The sequence below is a fragment of the Colossoma macropomum genome, unplaced genomic scaffold (genome assembly GCF_904425465.1).
Source record: "Colossoma macropomum unplaced genomic scaffold, Colossoma_macropomum, whole genome shotgun sequence".
NCBI lineage: Eukaryota > Metazoa > Chordata > Actinopteri > Characiformes > Serrasalmidae > Colossoma > Colossoma macropomum.
In genome coordinates, this window is record NW_023494801.1 from 17,273,526 (window position 1) to 17,295,385 (window position 21,860).

General features: G+C 39.1%; 1 protein-coding gene across 5 annotated transcripts in view; it reads left to right on the forward strand.

Moving 5' to 3' along the window:
• spag9a (sperm associated antigen 9a) overlaps positions 1-8,005 on the forward strand; it is a 61,557-nt gene extending 53,552 nt beyond the window's left edge. For all 5 annotated transcript variants that reach the window (XM_036590215.1, XM_036590217.1, XM_036590216.1 and 2 more), the window contains 3 exons: positions 69-245; positions 1,649-1,792; positions 4,651-8,005. In XM_036590215.1, coding sequence (XP_036446108.1) covers positions 69-245; positions 1,649-1,792; positions 4,651-4,781 — 452 coding nt within the window. In that variant the 3' untranslated portion in view covers positions 4,782-8,005. The remainder of the gene's footprint in view (positions 1-68; positions 246-1,648; positions 1,793-4,650) is intronic.
• The last annotated feature ends 13,855 nt before the right edge of the window (positions 8,006-21,860 follow it).

A 21,860-nucleotide genomic window follows, 5' to 3' on the forward strand; every position in this document is an offset into this window, starting at 1 on the left:
AATTTTCCTTATGTTTTTGTTAAGAGCCATGAGGTTAACATTGGCTGTCTCTTTTTTCTGCACTGTAGCTAATAAGAACGTGGGGGCTATAGCTAGCCGGCCCGGCGGGGCAGTCCGCGTGTACGGGGACGAGAGTTCAGACAGTGTGACCTCAGGCTCCTACGTGCCCTATTGCTCCATGGCCCACGCCCAGCTCTGCTTCCACGGCCACAGAGATGCTGTCAAGTTCTTCGCTGCAGTACCAGGTGTCTTATATATACACAAACTGACACAGAAAAACTCACCAAAACAGTAACACAGTATTGCAATACTTTAGGTGAAAAAAACACAGAGGCCCAAGTATTAATATTTTGAGATTTATTTGTTCAGATTTTCTATCTCTGTTAAGCTCAGTGATTGGACTAATAGGACACCACATTCAATTGTCTTCTTAGTCCAAAAAAGGTCTCTATTTGTGGTGGCACTTTTTGCAGTTTTTATTGATTGTTGAGTAGTTATAAAATAAATCATGAAATAAGTTTAAAAGTAATATACTGTATGTCCGAAAGCAGAGGTGTAGACTTTTATCATGACTGTAATGTTTAATCTTATCAGAAATAGCAGTTTTAACTGGTAATTAAATAAATGAAGGGTGAATATAAACACACACATATTGTTGCTGTCATAACTTTACAAGAGAAGAAAAAGTTATTTTGACCACTCTTTTGGTCCATTTGTTATGAAATCTTTATAGTAAATGGCAGCTGGTGTTTTCCAGTGGTATAAAAATCTGAAACAGTAAATGGAGTTACATTTTTTTTTATGGCAGGGACTGTTTTGTGTGGATGTGCTGTAAAGCTTATGGAATGAGTTACTGTAAAATTCATAAACAGAGCCTTAGATGTAGAGACTAGCAGTCAATAACCTTGCCAGATACACTATATGTCCAAAAGATTGTAGACACCTTCTTATCCAGTGTTTCTTCTGAAATCAGTGGTATTGATGGGGGGAGTTTGTTCCCTCTTTGCTGCAGTAACAGCCTCTACTCGTCTGAGATGTCTTTATACTGGATGTTGGAAGATTGCTGTGTGGATTTGATTGCATTCAGCCAGAAAACCATTAGTGAGGTCAGGTACTGATGTTGGATGATTGCTTCCTGATCAGAAACATCACTCCAACTCATCCCAAAGATATTGGATAGAGCTCCATCGCTTCAGAAAACACAGCTCTGCTGTTCCACAGCCCAATGCTGGGGGGATTTATACCCCTCTAGCCAATGCGTGGCATTGGGCAGGGTGATCTTTTGTGGCTGCTCCAGAGCCTCGCATTCTATGGCTTTCAGTGGGGATTATGCCACAGTGCCTTTCAGTGGATAGGATGTGCACACTGAATTTTGCACAGTAATGTAATAGTATCTAAGGTGTCTGGATATTTATGGACATATACATCGTAACGTAATGCAGTATGTCGTATTGCAGTACTTAGCATATTACAAATCATTGATAATAGCGTATCTTGGCTCAAGAATCTTAGATTACAAGAATATTACCATGTGATTTTCAACCATACGACAAGCTTCGCACTTCTTCTTACATTAGTGTCATCATGGTGCCAGCAGCTTTTTTACCTGCTAAATCAGTTGTATGCGTTTGTTTGTGTTTGTTCTTAGGTCAAGTCGTTCCCCCAACAACGTCACCTGAAAGCATGACCCAAGACTCAGACGCTCCTTCTTCTGATAGTCCATCGCAGGAGCAGCAGTCCAGGTTCATGCTGGTCATGAGCGGAGGGGAGGGCTATATCGATTTCAGGATGGGTACGAGCTCTAGACACCTACTGTTACACATGCTACATTTTTTAGCATAGCAGTAAAACAAGATAGTAGAACTTGGAATTTCTGTGTGGACCTAATTTTTGTCAGTTTTGGTGGATTGGAAACAATGAGACATTTGAAAATCTTATGAAATTGACCAGCCCTGATCTGGGCTACTTCAAAGTGCCCATATTGAGCGGTTCAGTTTTATGCCTGCATTTGGCAAGTAATAATTAGGTGGAAAATCAAATTTATACAATTTTCCCCTCACTCCAACGTAGTCAATTAGCCAAGACGTACTTGATATCAGACGTTTGCTTCTTTACTTTTGCACTGGAAAGATAACTGCAAGCATCAGACTTTCTTTAGAATGTATTTTGTTGTCAGGTATCTCAAATAAACTTCCGTAAGTCATTTCTGACACTGACATACTGTTAATTAGAAAAATGAACAGACATAATTCAGGCTATCGCTAAAGATTTAATATGAAGTAGCAGTAGACAAGCAGAAGATAAGTACAGTAAGTACAGACAATAAACTGTAAACAGCACTATACAAAATACTATGCAAAACACCATAAAATAGACAAGGACTTCTTAATCTTTTTCAGTGTGACCCTTTTTTGGGTTTAAAAACATTTTGCAACCCCCTCTTTCCATTCATAATGTATCTTGTAAGGTGTTAAGGTAGCACCACTATAGCACCACTCTTGCTTACTATTTCATGTTCAGAGATGCAAACTACTCCCCCTTTAGCATAATTTGCTGTTTTGAGATCACAATAGGTCACCATTTTTGGGGGGTGGGGGTTCGGCCGGTCAGATGACTGACAAAAGCAGTTCAGAAAGAGTTGTTTAATTTCGCTGGACTACATTTTTTTTCCCACTTGCATTCCCAAAAAGAACCACCCCTACTCTGCCTCTGATAAAATTGGCTCTGACCCCAATTTTCTTACCCTAACCATCTCACTCCTTATCAATGAAGGCAATGAGAACTAGCCAATCAGAGGTAGAGTAAGGTGGGTCATCACGGAATGCCAGTGGACAAGGCCTCAGTATGTGTATCTGTTCATTCTTGTGAGCTGAGGAGATGAAAAGGACGAGGAGTCTGCCGAACATGAGATGAATTGTGCTTATTCTGCTAACTCTGACCTAAATGATTGTTAATAACAATAAGAGCTGGCTGGCCCTGTATGCTCACTACACATGTTGCGTAGGGCTTTGCAAATTATGCAAGGGCCCCAACTCCCCCTTGTGTCAAAGATGAGAGGATTAACCAACACTAACCATCTGGTCTCAAAAAAAAAAAAAACACCATGAGAGTGAATTGTGGGAACAGCAATCAGGTAAACTTGTGTTCTCTCCTCTCCATGTTTGATGTCAGCAAATAACAAAGAAGTGACAACTGTTTATCGCATTAATAACATCAAAGGACAACAGTGTTTATAGACTGCAGCTGGGATAAGATAAAAGCGCATGAACATGTGTTCATATGCGCATGCACAAAATGAAACTTGCGCTTTGCAGCAGCAGCCTCTGTGGAGACCAGTCCAGTTCAGATATATGGGCGAGATGGCACATTCCTCATAACACACATTATTTTAAAACAAGACAGTGGTTATCTAGTCTCTCAGTCTAGATTTAGTTACTACTCTAGACTACTGCAAAATGGAAAGCAATATTGAATTTAGAATGTTGATTAGATGGGCATACTGAGCAAAAATGAATGCACATCTCTCAGTGAAGTATTCAACCAAGCCACAGTATAAATAGTATTTTATATTTGAAACAGGAAATCTGGGAGACCAGTTTGAATGGGCCTGATGCAGCTGATAAAATTAATAATAGTATTTTCTATAATTTTAAGCATTGTTTGTTTATTCCTCATTCTGTTCTGTATAGGGCTACTTATTCTTAGACTGACAGATGGAGCAAGCTGTTTTAAAGGAGGGAGGATTGTAGTGGGAGCACTGGTTTGTCAGATGTGACTATGTGGCAATTGCAAAAGGTTTACCTGGCTCAGGGGTAATAATTCTTTAATAATTCAGAACCATTAGCCTACTGTGTTTGCACACAGAGGAATTGGACCTCTGCATTTAACCCATCCATGCAGTGAAACACCCACATGCATGCACACTAGTGAACACACACAGTAGGGGGCAGTGAGCACACTTGCCCAGAGCGGTGTGCAGCCCTATCCACAGTGCCCGGGGAACAACTGGGGGTTAGGTGCCTTGCTCAAGGGCACAGCAGTCACATACTGTCAGGCCTGGCTCTGTTAAGCTGAGGGGATCAAACCAGTGACCTTCCGGTAACAAGGCTGGTTCCCTAACCTCCAGCCCACGACTGCCCCCGTAGGCGAGCCCCTTTGCAGAATTTTGCTTAGGGCCTCAGGGAGGTCAGGCCCGGCTCTGTTAACACTGTTCAATAATGTTAAATAAAGGTGTGACAGTTGTGTGTTGGTCAACATGGCTGGGTTAGCTAGGTAGGTTAGCCTAAGTTAGCTAGCCAACTATGTAGCCCAGTTTTTCTAAGGTGACGTGGTAGAGAAATGTGAAAATGTCAACACCCGTTATGTTGGGTTTTGTGACAACACAAACCTATTTCTCGGTTTTGAAAATCACACCTAGGGTATGTTTAATCTGACATTGGGCTGATGCAGAGTGGTCCGCAAGTGTTTTCGGTTGTTTCTCCACCCACATAATGTATTCGCCTTTTTTACCCCTTACCTGTTTGCATCCCAGCATGTGTATTTTATCAGTGCTGATAGTACTTTTTTTTATAAGTGTTTTGTCTCCGAAACCACAATCTGATTTTCATAATATCTGATTTTTCACCAAACTGTCTGATCTGTCTTTGTCAGGTGATGACGATGGAGGGGGAGCGGGTGAGGATGAGGAGCCGCTGGAGCCCACAGTCAAGCTGCAGTCAGCTCCCACTAAAACCGAGCGCAGCCACATCATTGTCTGGCAGGTTGCCACCGGCGACGAGTGACCGTCCAATCACTGCCTCAGGTTCAACAGAGAGCTCCGCCCCCTCGAGTAACCCTACATGGGCCTCCGTGACATGTTTTTATTTCACTATTGTTATTATGATTCTCGTTATTATTAGAACAGTTTCAGCAGCTCACATCACCGGTGATTTTTATGAAGTCTATGAGGTTTATCATTTTTTTATGAATTTGGCATTTGTTCTTGACAAGACATGAAGGTAAATAGGGGATCAGAAAAGAGGAGAAAATGGCAGGGAATATTAAAGGGAGCAGATGAATCCGTCCAGGACTGTAAATCCTGAATGGTAAGTCCAAATAATGAGCAGTACTCTACTTGAGTACTGAAACACAGGGATCAGTGAAGGAAATGAGCATTTTTAGTTTACGCCATGACCAAGTGTATTACCACACATTATACTGTATAAGGGATTATAATGCAGGTTCAATTTGTAGGTTGTGTTGTTTTTGTTTGATTGATAGGCATTGTGCAAGACCAGGCCACCTTCTGGAGCTATGGGTTACATGCGGTGGAACTGTGTTGAGGTAGAGGTTTCTAGAGCGTCAGGAAGCTATTTTTGCTGATTGTGGCATGGGTCCTGTATGTATTATCCTAGCACCTTAACGGCATGGTGTGTGTAGGCATGTCTCTCTTCGAGGGGTGTTTTCTTGCCTGCATGGAAGAGTCCAGTATGTCATTCATCAAGGCCCTAGCTCTAGAGTCCGTCTAGCGTGTTAGCACCTTTATGCTAGAACTAGCTTGCTGGCACTTTAAAATAGTAACTAATGTACACCTACACTTACTCTAAGACCAACACGTGAGGTCTTTTATGTTATTCAAAAGGGACTACCCTGTTACCAAAGGACAAATTGTAGAACTAAGAACAAAAGCTTAACAGCCTGGATATAGTCACTTGCATTTCGCCCTAGGCGACTTTTTTTGACGTTTAGCGACGTTCTCTACACAAAATCAGCGATCAAATTTTTTATAGGACTGCTTTTTTCCTTGACAGGGATTTTTTCAGAAATCGATTTCTGTTGCACCTTACATCATTTGTCTCCAAGCGCTAAGCCAGTGGTTTGGTTTTTTTTTGCTCATTCGTTTCTGTCTTGACTCAAGTGTTTACGTGTACAGTCTGGGATGTTGAGACCAGTCAGTATGTTATTATTCCCATTCCTTTGCTGTTTTTGTACACTTTGTGTGTGAGATGGTATAGTCTTTTCTTTGGCGGTGTTTGTCAAAATGAATGCAGGACGGGGCCAATGTTTGTCTTTTTTTGTATTTGAAGAAGAAAAAAAAATAACCGGCTTGCAAGTGGTCTAGTTTTGTTTTTATTCCGACTTAGAAAGGGAATATTCATATCGTCGGTATTGCCATTCCAGTATTTATTTTTCATAATGAACTTTGTTGTTCAGAATGTAACTTTATACATGAGAATTATATTAGTTTGACATAACTCATGTGACGTCAGACACACTCAGATTTGTTTCGTGTGTTCTCGCAGACATTGTGAAGGAATCGCATTAATACTGGTTGTAACATCATGGACTGAAGTAGGTAGGGTATACAGAATAACCTCTGTGTGGATCATCTGGAAAATCAACACATTCATTGTACTAAGCTATGCATGTTTTTTAAAAGGACACTGCGGCGTATTTGTTCAAATCCCTGTTTATTGCCACCTTTTTGGGTGGATGTGTGTGCGGGTGGGTGTATGTTTGGGTGACTGATGTAGAATTGTACTGAAGCTCCAGTAGCTGCAGTTGTGTGTATGTGTGTGTATGCATATGCGTGGATGATTGCTTGATCCCTTGAAGGGGAATTCCACCAACTTTTCAAAATTTCTGCATAATTCAGTCATTGAGGTTTAAACAAAAGCATTCAGAGTGGTTTGATGTGAAATAGGTAATTGTTGAGAAAAATACTGACTCAGATTTCTTCACAGCGGTGACAGGAACCAGGGCCATTTTATTTACCATCCAGAACAACTGTAGATAGGGAAGGACACTTTCCAGTCAAAAATGGCACTTTCAATTTCCGGCTAAAAAAGAAAAAAAGGACAGATTTTGTCCAAAATATAGTGTCAAAATCTGAGACTTTAGACGTAATTTTAATGCTAATGAAAATTAGACATGGCGATAAAATAAGGACTGTTTGTTCCCTTCATTTAACGCTCAAAAACTTTTCCACTACAGTTTTGGTGCAACTTGGTAACATGACATTCTGCTTAATATGCAGAATACTGAGAAATACCAGAAGCAGAAGTGAACGTTCTTTGGAGCATGCTAATGCTATCTGTAGCCACAGTTTATGAAATGACAAACAATATCACAAAAAATAGTGTAATTTGTTGGAAAACGAATCCGTTTGCTGTTGTCGAAGACATTTTGTGGCACATCCTGTAGCCTACAGTTCATTTTATGTAAACTCGTTTTATTTATTGTTTTCGGCCCAATGTGTCCTGAATTTTGGTTTTGGCTAAGGATTTTCATTTTGGTGTATCACTACCTGTAAATTTTCATTATTGTCATCATTCTTCTATATTAAATCTTGTATATTGTGTACTGTATTGTATATTGTTTACTGTATATGTATTATATTCTATGTTTGTGCAGTGTGCTACAACAGAGTTGAATTACATCTTGTTGCACCGGATTCAATTGTCACCAACATGTTGTGTGGCAATACAAAGAATCAATCAATCAATCAATTATAGATGTAAAGTTGATAATGGTAAAACAGTGAAGAATCTAAAAAAATATTTTTGGGGGAATATTTTGCCTTACAGTATCCTGCATGTACCTCTACACAATAAATGTGTTTTGTAAAATATGTTTTAGGCCAAAAGCTAAAACAAACAATTTCTCACACTTCAGGCAGTGTATTTGTAACCATTTCAGTGTAATAATCTTCTGGAGGGAGCTTTCAGAGGAGTCATACTCTTAAGACGTCTGGTTCCTATCACCGCCACTGTGAACAATTCTGACTGTATATTTCTGTAGGACAGAGCATTTCACATCAAACCTCTCTGAATGACTGTTTACATCGCAACCATTTAATTGTGCAGAAATTTTGAAAGATGGGTGGAATTCCCCTTTAAATCTCACAGGATGTGCTGTGGTTGTCACAGCTTGTCATTACTGTGGTTTTTCCTGTTCAATGTTTGCTAAAACAGCATCATAGCCTTATTTTTAACAATCTATTAAACTCAATTTCATGGGGAATTAACTGCTGGTGACGTTTTTCTTTTAGTGCGTTGTGACTGGTACATTCTTACAGGATCTTAAATATTAAAGGTACCTCATATTTTTTGTACGTTTTGAACATTTTTCAGTGAAAATAAACCATCTAGCAGAATATTAGTAAAATTAGCACTCACATTTGGAAGAAAATGTGAGCTTTCACTTGCATGGCTCCACAGATTTACTTTGGCATTAATCAACTCTTTTTAGCATATAGCTGAACTAGCTGATATATCAAACTCATGCTAAACCCACTTGAGAAGAGAGCAAAAATGTCTTAGCAATCAAAGAAAGCAGACAGCTGCTAGTACTGGCCTCAGTACCAACCTGAAGTGTTTAATCAGTGCATTTATTATCAGCTGGATCAAAATCGGTAAAGAAGGGGTTTTGGATGAATGTCATGAGCTATTTTTCTGCACAAACTGCGAGTGATAAAATGAAAATGCATTAAAAAAAATGTAATGTTCTTAAGTTTCGTAAGGTTTGGTTTATGGGTTAAAACAAGTTGTTTGACATGTTTCTATCTGTAATTGTAATGTATATTGCTACTTGTATACCTTTGGCTTCCCTGACTTGCCCATAACTTACTGATAAGGTTTTTTTTATTACTTATTTACTTCATTATTTTTTTTCCCATTGGTATCCTTACGTTTTAGCCCTTTGCTTCTAGAAATAACGCTGTAGCTTTTTCTGAGAAAAGTGGCAGCATTGCTTTTAAAAATGCTCTTATTCTCAGTCCAAGGGTTTCCCTCACAAAGGATTTCTTGCTTTGCCAACTAACTTAAAGCTTAGTTCAATCTAAACCTGGATTTTCTGTCTCACAATGGTGGATGGATTTTTACCAGGCTACATCTCCTTGGCGGCTTCTGCTGCTCCAGGGCAGGTTCAGTTCAGGATTTTGCATCACAAATAGCGTCTGACCAATCAAGAACTGCCTTTGTGACGTTTGTGGTGCCATGACATGAAAAATACTGCTTTTTAGCAGAAGAAACATAGAAATCAATAATTTAAAGCAATTATTACTCCAGCACTAACATTGTGGCAGTGGCGACAGTGCTGCTTTTTTACTGTTCTAAATGCTTCAGTTACATATTTACTCTGATTTTGATTGAAAGATGTTCACCCACTCCCAAAAAAAAAAAAACTGAAAAAAAACCCCAAAAACTAATGTACATTTTCAGAACTTTTCAGTGTCAATGACTAAAAACTATTTTTAAGTTAAGTATTTCTTAAGTAGAATGGAAAAAGAACCTTTGTCTTTCTGAGGCATTAAATGTCTTTCATTAAAACCCCTTTGAATTAAATAATTAAATGTGTGAGTCAGAGAAACGAAGCCGAATGGAAGGTAAATTCAACAAACAAAATAACAAAAACAACAAAAAAAGACCACATTCTTATGAATTTCAGGTAATGTATCTGGGGGAAAAAAAGAGTGGATAGAGAGGATCACCAGTAAGACGTGAACATTTCAAAATAAAAGTCTTGGATTGGTTTCGTTTGCAGTGTGCTTATCTTCCACCAGGTGGCACTGCTGGACTGTGCTTACAGTCCACAGAGGTTTGAGGAATACCTCCTGTGAAATTACATCACAGACCTACTGCTTTCTCTCTCTCTGCCCCTCGCCCCCTCCCAACCCCCAGCTCCACCCCCCTCCCGCCCTGAGGCTACCAAACAGCCTGATGAGACAGCTGCAGCGTACAGATGCGCCTGCTGACGTCACATCCAACACACATGAACCCTTTCAGGAGATTCTTCATTATAGGCAACATATGTCCATTTATACAACCACATACATTCAACATGCGGTACAGCATTCATTAAATGTCACACGTTACAGTAAGAAACATTATTAATGTGATGTTTGTGTCAGTATGAACTGGACATCAGGTGCTTACCTTGCATAATTATGTGCTGCTGTAGCACTGTATCAGCCCTTATTGGCTGTGCTAATGGATGTGTTTTGGTAAATGGTGTGTGTTATAACGACTCCACACAAGTGTTTATGTGTGTGTGTGTTTATGTGTGTGTGTGTGTGTGTGTGAGAGATGACAGGATTAGCTGGTGGATTTCTGAAACAGAGAGATGCGAGCGAAGCCCAGGCCGCCCACGCACAGAGAGAGAGAGAGAGAGAGAGGGAGAGAGAGAGAAACTTGCTCGTTTGCTCACTCAACCCGCCCTACATGGCTCAGGAGGCAGCGCTTACGTAAGCCAGCCAGCTGCTCTATGTCACTGAGGCCTTTGGGTGTGTGTGTGTGTGTTTGTGTATTCACTAAAGCCCCTAATCACAGTCATCATTCTCAGGGACCCCTATTTGCTTTCTGTACATTGTCTTAATTATAGGTTTTGCCATGTCACTTAAATGTAGTGTAGGCTTTAGCGAGTGTCTCTGCATGACAGTATTATGGAAATTAACCTTATTTGGAAAGTCTTTAGGTTCACACTCTGATAGCTAGAGACTTACAGTACTGTGCAAAAGTCAGAGACCACCCTTCATTTATTTAATTTCTTTTCATTCATTTTTAGGAAGATGTTTAGATATAAGACAACTCACTTGCATAAGGAAAGGGAAAGGAAAATAAGTGAGTTTCCAAAACTGTTCAAAAAATGATTAAAGATACAGAGAAAATGGAGCTTCTGACAGCAGTGGAAGACCTGGTAGACCACCAAAACTGCCACCATCAGATAAACAGTACTTAGAGCTTTCATCTTTGAGAGAGAGGAGAAAATCAAGCTCCACTCCTGCTTCAGATCTGAAAAATCCACAGGTGTCTCTGTCCATCCTGCCACTGTGAGAGGACAACTCAGCACTATGAGTCTGAAAGGATGTGTAGCTGTCAAGAAGCTGTTACTGAGAAAAGGAAATAGACAAAACAGAAGTTAGTAAAACAAACAAAGAAGCTGCTGGTGTTCTCAGAACAATGGAGTGACCACAGCAGAGCCTGTAATAAGAGGCTGTAATAGAGGAAAAGGGTGGACACTAAATACTAAAAACCCTAAAAACATATATATATATATATATATATATATATATATATATATATATATATATATATATATATATATATATATATTTAGTTGTTGAGACATCTGTGTAATCCTCTGTTGAATATATGCTTTCTGTTTTATTTTTGTCCAAAACACTAAATAACTACAACAACTTGTACGTAATGGCTGTTTTGACTGAAAGTTAAATAAATAAAGAGTGGTCTCAGACTTTTGCACAATACTGTATATGAGCATTTTGGATTTGATGCACTGTACATTTATTTTTTTTTTTAATATTGCAGTTGTTTTTTGTTTAAGGTTACCAGTTCAGCCTGTATTAGTGTCATAAAGGTGAGCAGTTGGTGACTGCTGATGTGATAAAAGCCAGAAACCACTCAAATCCTCAGAAATGACAGTTTTACATTTCTGCATCTGTCACATAATAAAACAAGCAACATCCAATGTTGATGTTTTATCAGCAAGATTTTAGCCAATATCATTCATAGAACCTTAATATCAGCCAATATTATCAGTCAGCCAGTGCACTGGTCAGACCCTAGTGAATGTTTCAGAGGTTACCGTGCCCTGTCTGATAGGCTCTCTTCACCCTCTGTCTCTACTCTCTTTACTGGCTGCTGTTTGCTTGTACGTGTGTGCATGGTGTCTGTTTAGGTGTGTTTGTGCGTGGGTGGGTGTTAGACCTTGATCTGTACGTAAGGCTGGACATCTGTTGCAGACTGTCAACATTGACCCTGGTTGTGCGTCAGGTGCGGACAGTTAGAGAGAGAGAGAGACAGACAGAGCATTCTCCTCTCTCTCTCTCTCTCTCTCTCTCTCTGCTGTTACTATGCTGTTCCCCATGAGGCTACAGGCTAAAAATGGAGCTGCTGCTATTGTTAATGTGTTTGTAAATGTGATGTGCACATGAAGAGACAGCCTGTCAACAGTTTGGGGCCACCTAGCTTTTCAAAATGAGCATGTTGGTTTGTAATAACTTTAGATTAATAACTTAAGACACGGTAACACTTTTCTTTTATGAACTTTTCTGATATTAAACCTTCAGTATCTGCCGGTACCAAAGATATTCATTCTTAAGTTGATTTGTGAGACTTTAAACTCTGGGGTGCGAGTTCGATTAGGGTATTGAGTCTATGGGTTATGAGTGTGAGTCAAGTCTTTAGTCAAAAAATATTGTATTCTCGTTATTTGCTGCAGGTGTACAAAAGTACCCCTACTAACAACCTGTCATGTTCAGCACGGCCTCTAATACCAAGCTTTTATTGTAGAAAAACTACAAAACAGTTGACTAGTCTTTGGTTTATATAGTACATATGCTAGTTTGCTGGGGTATTAGGTAACCCCTTACATGGCCAGGGCGCACTAGCAGGCCCAAAGTTTTATTACACACTTCTATGACCTAAGAATAGCTCAACCAGTTTGTATTAAAGTCTCTGTAGTTACTGAGTAATAAGCCTTAGTATGTCATAAGCCGGAGATTTTAATTCAGCTGAATTTTTAATCGGTTTAAAAAGAAATGTGATCTCTGGAAACTTCCACTATAATAGTAACTGTGCTAGCTACATAGGCTACATAGTATATACTTGCCATCCATTTCAAGTTGTTTTGATCTTTGAGCTTAGATCTGTCCATCAGATTGAAGGTTTTTCTATAATGAAAGTCTTGATATTTGAAGCTGTATTGAACCTGATGCCTGATGCACATGACTGTAATAAAACACACACGAGAGTCCCCACCTCCGGCCAATACCAATATTGATCAGATATTCTGTCTTTAGAAACTACCAATCTTCAAAAAGAGCTATTTTTCAATTGAAGCACTTCACTTAAAATGAGTTTGTCCTGCTCAAACACTCTGCTACTCCACCGGAAGAAATGCACTGCACATGTGTGTGATATATCAGGATATATCATATTCAGTATATATTAGGATATATCATATTCAGTATCAACCCAATCCTGATACCTGGTGTCATATCACTGCCATGTCTACTTAAGACATTAAAGGCTAACCAAGTTTATTTAGAGGAAAACAATATCACACGTAAATAATCGTGACAATATTTGTAACAGCAGTACTTTACAAATGCCATACCCCTACATTTTTGCCCCTCTTTGTGATGTCAGTACTTAGGTATAAGTATTTTTGGTAAAAAGTTACATGAGTAAAAGTACACATATCCTGTTTATATTTCTACTAAAGTGAAAGTACAGAAGTACTTGCTCATGAATATACTGAGGTATCACGTATTTCAAGTTATTATAGATCTTGTATAATATTATTTAGTGAATTTTAATAAAAGTCCTGCAGTCATGTGGGTCTCTGTAATCATCAGAATAATATAAATAATATAAAGCAATAACTACAATAACTCTTTTGATATTAAAGTACATTCACAAGCTAGTACTTTTGTACTTTTACTCAAGCACAAATGTAGATTACTGGACCTTTTCTCAGGTAATAGTTTAACAAGATTATTTCTACTTGTTCTGAAGTATTGTACTTTGTCCTTGCTCATCAGCCCTCATATCTATCAGCTGTTTGGTCTAGAAGATTTTTCAAAATGTCCCTTTAACAACAGTTAGAAACAGGAACCTGTCAAATCATTAATTAGGCAAAACCTGCTCTGCATACCGCGTAAGACACTTTAAACACTTTGAAGCTGAGTGCTGCAACATATACCTAAAACAAGTGTAAATAGCTGTTTTATGCTATTACTAATTAGAAGAGTAACAGTGAGAAAAGTCACATTTCAAAAGGAGGCAAGGATACAAACTTTTGACGGGCAGAGTAGCACCACCTGCCACAACATAAACCCTCAACACACCACGCTCCAACATGCCCATGCAAGCATTGCATGGTTCCATTAGGCAGAAGAGAAAACGTCAGCAGTATCTCGCTTTAATGTGGGTGTTTCACAATGAGATTGCAGTATTTTGAAGTTTCACAATCACCGAACCAAATGCTGTGCAGCCACGTAGCTTTAAATTACGTCCCCCCTCCTAATGGATTAGGACTGTGCAAGTGCTCAAATTTACTGAGAGCAATCTTGTTTGTGCCCTTGTCCTCTCTAGTGTGTCACAGCCATAGCTGGAATAAGCAGTTTACAAGCCAAGCTTCGTCAGGAGGAGGAAAGAGCCCTGGCATCAACAAAAAGCGTAATGGGGGGCCTCTCAGCCAATAAGAGGCTCCAAAAGGAGATACGTCATGCGAAAGGGGGTGTTTGCATGGTGCTCTGGGGTTTGGGGGGGGGTGTATTTTTAGGCAAGGTGCTGGTAAGGATGCTGATGGGTGGTCGTGTGTGTGTATGGTGAAGTGTGAGGGTCGTGCTTGGCCCTACATATCTATATTTAACCTGCTCGTCGAGTCAAGTGTCCCAGCTGCACTCACTGCTGCGCTGTGTTTAGTGGCCCACTTTGGAGTGCCCACTTCCTCTTTCTGTGTCTCTGTATCCCCCAGTCTATCTCCCTCAGATTCGTTTTGTCTTTCATAATGTATTTTTTTCTTGTTTTTCCCATTTCCAACTAGTAGTGGGCTGTATATCGGTTGAAATTCTTCCTCAAGTATGCGTTTCGTCAGAGCTGTTATACGAGTAATCCACAATCCACTCAGACAATGCGACATATAAACAGTGCAAAACCACACTAACTGTATCCCATTTAAAATGCAGCAAACCCTTGATCACCTCCCACTGTCCACTTTGTTTTTGAGTAATAAATATAAAGTAATGGTCGGTCATTTTGGCTTTTCCTTAGTCTAACATGGACACCAAAGTGATTTCAGCCCTTCTGTTTTCTTCTCATACTGCCTGAGAAACCACCTTACTCAGATGCATTAGACGACACAATGGTCGGGGCCTTGTTCGCAAAGCAAGTCATTGACCGGCTGGTACTGAAGTGTGAACTGTATTATTTTCCAAATTCCAGTATGGCACACAGGTATAAGACAAATTCAATGAAGTTGGCTTCTTATTCGAGTTTCCCATTCTATCTTAAATGCTGCCAGATGGTTCCACCTGTACAAGTGCCAGAATGTAGCTGCTTCTCTATTTAAGGTGAAATGGAAAATATGAACAAAAAGCAGCCCAATAAGAAGCTTCTTTAAACAGGAAACAACATTTAGCCCTGTTTTTGCCCAGCCCGCGGGGCTTCTGTTAGAAAGCAATATTACTTTAAGTTTATCTTTATATTGTTCAGTTTTGTTTTTATTATTTTGCACAATTAAAATATTTTAGATGCAAATGTTTAAAATGTGAATAGATATTTAAAGATAAAACTGTTTATCTGAAAATATAAAGATACTGTGATATATATCGAAACTGCCAAGTTTTAATTATACTGTGATATAAGTTCTTGCCCATAACGCTCACCGCTATTTCCATCCATTCGTCTTGATATCTCTTTTTATAGTCTGCAATTGGTCAGTAAATGTTAAGGGCCCTGACACACGAAGCCGTCAGGTCAAGGGCCAATTGATGCGTCTACTTTGCGTGGTGTGTCCCGCACTGTTGACCCTAATTGGCTCTCATCAGTGCTATTCTGGGCATGTAGCAATCGGTGTTGGCCGTGAGAGGGTTCTGAATCAGCACATGTGGAGAGAAATGAAAGAAAGCAAAGCAAGCAGCTGGCATTCTCAAGAGAACATACACAGAGTAGCCTGGAATTTTTTTATGAGTAGGGACGAGCATTTTAGCTGTTTTTTAAAATTCAAATGTCTAAATTTTCAAATAAATAACATTTGAATATCACATTCTCAACAAGAAAAAATGTAATACTGTTAAAAATTAATACTGGAGCTCTGGAAGTGCTTTGATAACATGATAACATAAAGTGAAGCATAAGATACTGACTCGTTCAGAGCCCAAAAGTTTGGGCACCTCAGTCAAATTATGTTTTTGTTGATTTTCACAAGTGAAAAAAACATTAACACATCCTCTACAGAGAACAAACTTCTGCACATTTTAATGAACAATTACTGTTTATTTGCTAAATTTAACGTATTGGGAAAAAAAAAAAACTGTGGTTAATATTAAGACTTGAGTAGTGCAGTAGTGCAGCAACCACTAGGAGGTGAATGTTAGGAGGTGAGTCTGTTTGTCTGTCTGTCTCTGAAGCTCCAGCAAGCTGGAAGCAATCTTGTTTGTGCCCTTGTCCTCTGTAGTGTGTCATAGCAATAACTGGAATAAGCACTTTTTGTCAGTGGTTAATATTAAGACTTGAGTAATGCAGTAGTGCAGCAACCACTAGGAGGTTACTTGTAGGAGGTGAGTTGGTTTGTCTGTCTCTGAAGCCCCAGCAAGCTGTAATGACTCAGGCCTTTCTGTTCTTCCACACTGCAGCGTTGTGAGTTGGGGGACATCAGCAGTTTTCTTAATTCAGCACAGATAGACCCCTGGGAGGCTAACCAAAGTGGGCCTAGTATTGAGATGAGAGGCACTCCACATAGAGTGGCCAGTGCTCTAAGTGCAATCAGCCACAGAAGTGAACAGAACCAGCTAAAGAAGAGAGGTAGACCAAGAGAACATAGTAATTCACCAAGAAGGAAAGGCGTCTTGGCCAGTTTGGACAAAAGCTTTGAACGTTTTGCATTACATGAATATTTTTACAGTAAGCTGTTTCATGCAGCTGGGTCTCTCAACTTCATAGCAGCGGAAATGTATGATAATCATTTTGATGGCCAGCAAGACAGGGTGCATTCCAGGTGCCTCTGTAAGAGATTCTGTGCAAAATAGAAATCCCAATAATAGGAGTTAGAAGAACGTATTACCTCAACAAAAGATAGTGGAGCTTTTTTTTATAGGTTGATCAGACATAATTGATATTCAGGGAAGACTTGGAAGATAAAGGAAGAGTTGGATGGATAAAATTAGTCTTTTTTTTAGGAAAAGAGCCTATAAAATGAAGTCATCTTGAAACGATGGTGTGGGTGGTCTAAATATTGCAGGTAGAAATCTGTAATTCATAGATTTGGCAAAAATTTGGGAACTTTTGCAAAATTACTTTTAAAAACTAGATTAAAATAAAAAAAATGAATTATTGACAAAAAAAAATCTCTGATATATTAACCTGTTGTGGGAATTTATCAACATGAAATCAGCTGATTTAAAGTGAAATTTTATTCTTAATGCTGTATTTATACCCAGTTAATATTTCAGCTCAGTTCAACCATAAACTCAGTAAATGATTCAGAACCTTGTCAGGGAAAGTGTTCAAAATTCATAACTAAACAACTGTCCGGAGCGCAACTTTGAAATTTTGTTTGGTTGCATGAATTAAGCTCAACTTTTCTTGAATTTTACCATGGAAATCCATGATGTGACTGGACAGGCCCCAAGGTTAGTTGCTGTGAAATGATTCTATAATATAATATACAACACTGTGCAAAAGTCAGAGACCACCCTTCATTTACAGCTATTAAGTAGAAGTTATTTTTCAGCATCAGGAAAAAAGCAGAAAACATATATTTAACAGAAAATTACACGGAAGTATCACATGACTAAAATTATTATTAAATTTTTCAGCATTTAATGTGTTCACTCTTTGCCTTTATTAATGTTTCCTTTCTTTTTGAGAGATTCGCTTTCAGTTTCTCGAAGAAATCTATAGGGACATTTTCCCATGCCTCCAAACTTCAGTTGTAGAAGTCGAATGTAAATAATCTTGGCAATCAGTGATGTTGAGGTCTGGACTCTGGGGTGGTCAGTCCATTGTTCTGAGAGCACCAGCAGCTTCTTTGTTTGATTTGCAAATTTTCTTTATTGTCTTTCTTTCCTCAGTAACAGCTTCTTGACAGCTACACATCCTTTCAGACTCATACTGCTGAGTTGTCTTCTCACAGTGAAAGAATGGACAGAAACACTTGTGGATTTTTCAGATCTGAAACAAGAGTGGAGCTTGATTTTCTCCTCTCCCTCAAAGATGAAATCTTTAAATACTGTTTATCTGATGGTGGCAGTTTTGGTGGTCTACTAGGTCTCATTTTCTCTGTATCTTTTAAAGTTTTTTGAACTGCAGTTTTGGAAATTCCTCGCAAATATCTCTTGAAAAATGAATAACTTGTAGATAATGGCTGTTTTGATTGGGAATTAAATAAATAGAGGGTGGTCTCTGACTACAGTGCGGTACTGTCATATAATGTACTCTTATGTATATGGTGTTAAGGTAAATGGACCTCATGAAGTTGACCAGTGAGTGGAAGTGCTGGGGTTTCTAATAAAGCATAGTGAGTAAGTTTGTCATAGACTGTGCTTCAGACTTTCACTCTGTGTGAATGTGAGCCTTTGCCAAAACGCTTTCCCTCCACACCTGTTCCACCTCGTATCCCTCATGTCACTGGCCTCAGCAGACACAGCCACAGCACTGCTTGACACAGCTGACTCTGTTATGGCAGATTTTGTCACGGCTTACTGCATTATGAAACAGCTCCACATACACACACACACACACACACACACACACAGACACACACATACTCACGCAGACACACACTTCTCCTCTCCCTCTATTCCACCAGTCTCTTCTGTGGAGTCTGGGACAGTGGTATGCTATTCTGGAGGAGCTGGCTGGAGAAAGACTGAGGGATGACATAGCAGAAACAGAGATAGAAAAAGCGAGGGAGAAAAACAAATCCGAAACAGCAAGTCCAAGACCAGTCCAGTTTTTAGGGTTCTAAGGCTGCACAATATGGAGAAAATACTACTGGATTATATTGTTATGTATTATGATTGCAGTACACACATAGATTTTCTAAACTGCTCCTCCTTCTGTGTCGGGGGGGGGTGCTGAAGCCTATCCCAGCAGTCATTGGGCACAAGGCAGGATACATCCTGGACAGGTCGCTATTATACATTCACACACACACTCACATCTAGTGGCAATTTAGCATGGCCAGTTAGCCTGACTGCATGTCTTTGGATTGTGGGAGGAAACCGGAGTACCCGAAGGAAACCCATGCAGACACGGGGAGAACATGAACACTCTACACAGAAAGGACACTCCACCCAGCCAGGGATGATTGCAGTACATCCATCAATATGTAAACAAATAGGTCAGTTAATAATGTCAGAGTATGCAAAATGGTGAACATCCCTGGTCATTTACATGATTTCATCCTCATCAAACTTGCCATTTTCTGCACCTTTAAGTGCACCATTTTGTTTTATTTGATGAGTTAAACATTTAATAATAATAACATTAAAAACTTCATTATATAGCACCTTTTTAACAACTAAAAACATAAAAAGTAGAATAAAAGTACAACAATTGAAAATAATATGAAAACATTGTAAACGTAACATGCCAGTAAAGTAAGGAAAGCAATAAAAGCTAGTTAATGCAGTTTTTCCCAAGTGGTTTCAGTTTTTTTGTGTGTGTGTGGTGAGGGGTCAGAGTGCTGGTCTGAAAGTGCAGATGTGTATGGCAGGTGCTGTGTGTTGTCTGTGTATTAGCCCACACTCTGACCTTTATGTATCCCCCCTCCTCCTCTTCATCTCCTATTTCATCTCTCTCTCACTCTCTCTTTCTCTCTCTCGCTCTCTCTCTCTCTCTCTCTCTCTCTCTCTATCTCTCTCTCTCCCTCTGCTGTCCTAGACTTTTTGTCTCCTTTTATCAACTTCCCACTTTCTTCACTTTAGCCTCTAAGTTGCACTATGTATATACAGTATGTATGTTTGTGTGATGGGATCTAAGTCATAATACGCAGTGCCACTGCTATAGCAGTAATGCTAACTGCTAAACCATGTTATGTAAGGGCCTGATCTGTTGCTTCAATCAAATGAATACATATAAATGAGCACCCAACGCTGTTTGGATTAAATGCACAGCTGTCACAATTATTCCATTTAAAAAGTAATTGGTTTCAATTGACTTTCTCAATGAATTTGCAATGATTAGTTGGCTGTTTGCATGATGCTAATACATAGTTTACAGTCTTGTACTGATCAACAGTAAGAAGCAGCTGGATGGACCATTTTTATGTATTTTTTTTTGTCACATAGTGTTTATATGTATACAGTCATATGCAAAAGTTTGAAGACCCCCAGTCAAATCTATTTTTTTTTAATTTTCTCAGTGAAATTAATTTCCACTACAGGGTTTATTTACTGAGTTTAAGATATTGGAAAAAAATAAGACAGAGAATAGTTAATGGGCTATAATATTTGTACATTTCTTGATCTTTTATGTTCCCCCAATATCTAAAATTTGGCAAATAAACAGTAATTGTGGATTAAAGTGTGCAGAAGTGTGTAGATTCCCCACCACTGTAAAGAAATTTGACTTGCTAAGTTTCTCCACAAGAAACTATTTTTTGCATTTTAATTTAATTATGTTGCTACCAGTACATCTCTACATCTTTGCTGTTGCTCACTTCTCACATTTGACTAGATCACATTTGATTTAGATCAAGAATGCATGAAAAAGAGAAGAATAGATCCCAACTTCAGTTTCTGTGTTGACAGTTCCAGCTGACCTGCTACTTTTGTACTCCTATCAGTTTAGGAGTACAAGACACAGATAGAGCTTCAATACTTCAACTTGAATATGGCCTAAGCTACTCTGCACACCTATGCATCTGTAGGAGTCTCGCAAGACCGGCATGATCTTGTATAGTGATCTCGTGATCTCCGGGGACAACCGTCAGAAATCTGGGTAACTAAATGTGGGGACATAGTTTTATTAGGGTGAGAACGAACAGTGTGTGAAATTTACAAAACCAATCCTATAGTGAAGGCGAGGCTCAAGATACACTCAAAAAATGAAATGTTGGATTTACATAAAAATCTCAAGTGGTTCCAGCAGCTGTGTTAAGTAGCTTCTAAGATATTTGATTGAGTAATATGTACTAAATAGTATAGTGATTCGAGTAAATTATAATTAACTGGACTGGATAATTTTTATGTATTACTCCAACGTTCAACTTAATATGGTTGTGTTCTACTTACAAAAGGAGAAACAGAACATAAAGTTAATAAGTTACATCTACATCATTTTTTAAGTTATTATTGTACTACTGAGCTGTGGTAGAATCATGCTTAGCAGTAGGTTATATGGTAACTTGCACTTACAGCCAACAACAATATGGATAGGTGGTTAACCATGGCGTTTATGAAAGCAGCACACACAATGGAATGTAGACCAAGGGGAAAGACAACATGAAGAGGGTGAGTAAAACAATACGCAAATAGCTGGTGCCAGGAGCCAATGGGAAAGATAATGAATTTTACTCGACAAGATTACATTGACTGACTAAACACTTATGAACCTAACTCAGTTTCACTGCCATATGTATTTCTTGAGGAATATTAACAAGAAAAAAATGATGCAAAACAGACTGTTTTTGTTGCTGTGCCTTTAAGACTGATATACAGGGTGATTCAAAAAGATTCACCTGATTTCAAAGGGCCATATTTTTACAACCGTGAGGCGCCTAGGAACCAATCACTTACCAATTGCAAGAGGGGGTCATAGGTTTCTGACTGTCACTGGAAGATGGCTCCCTTCAGTCTGCGAGGAGATGGAGACCCCTGAGCAGAAAGCGTTTTGCGTTCTCCACTTCAATGAGAGTGAATCCGTCATAACTGTGCAACGTGATTTTCGTCGGCAGTGAACCTCCAACAGCTCAGAGCGTTCGTCGTTGGTTCCACAACTCTGGATGATCTCCAAAAATTTAAAAAGCAGTCCACGCTGGAACCTTATAACTCCTTATAACTTCAGAGTGGGTGGGCAGAGCTAAACTGCTGAAGGCTGAATAGGTAAGTATATGAAAATTCTTTTCTGGAACATTACAAAAACAGTGAATTCAAAATGGGCAGTATGTGCAGCTCAGTTTCCTTAAATGGG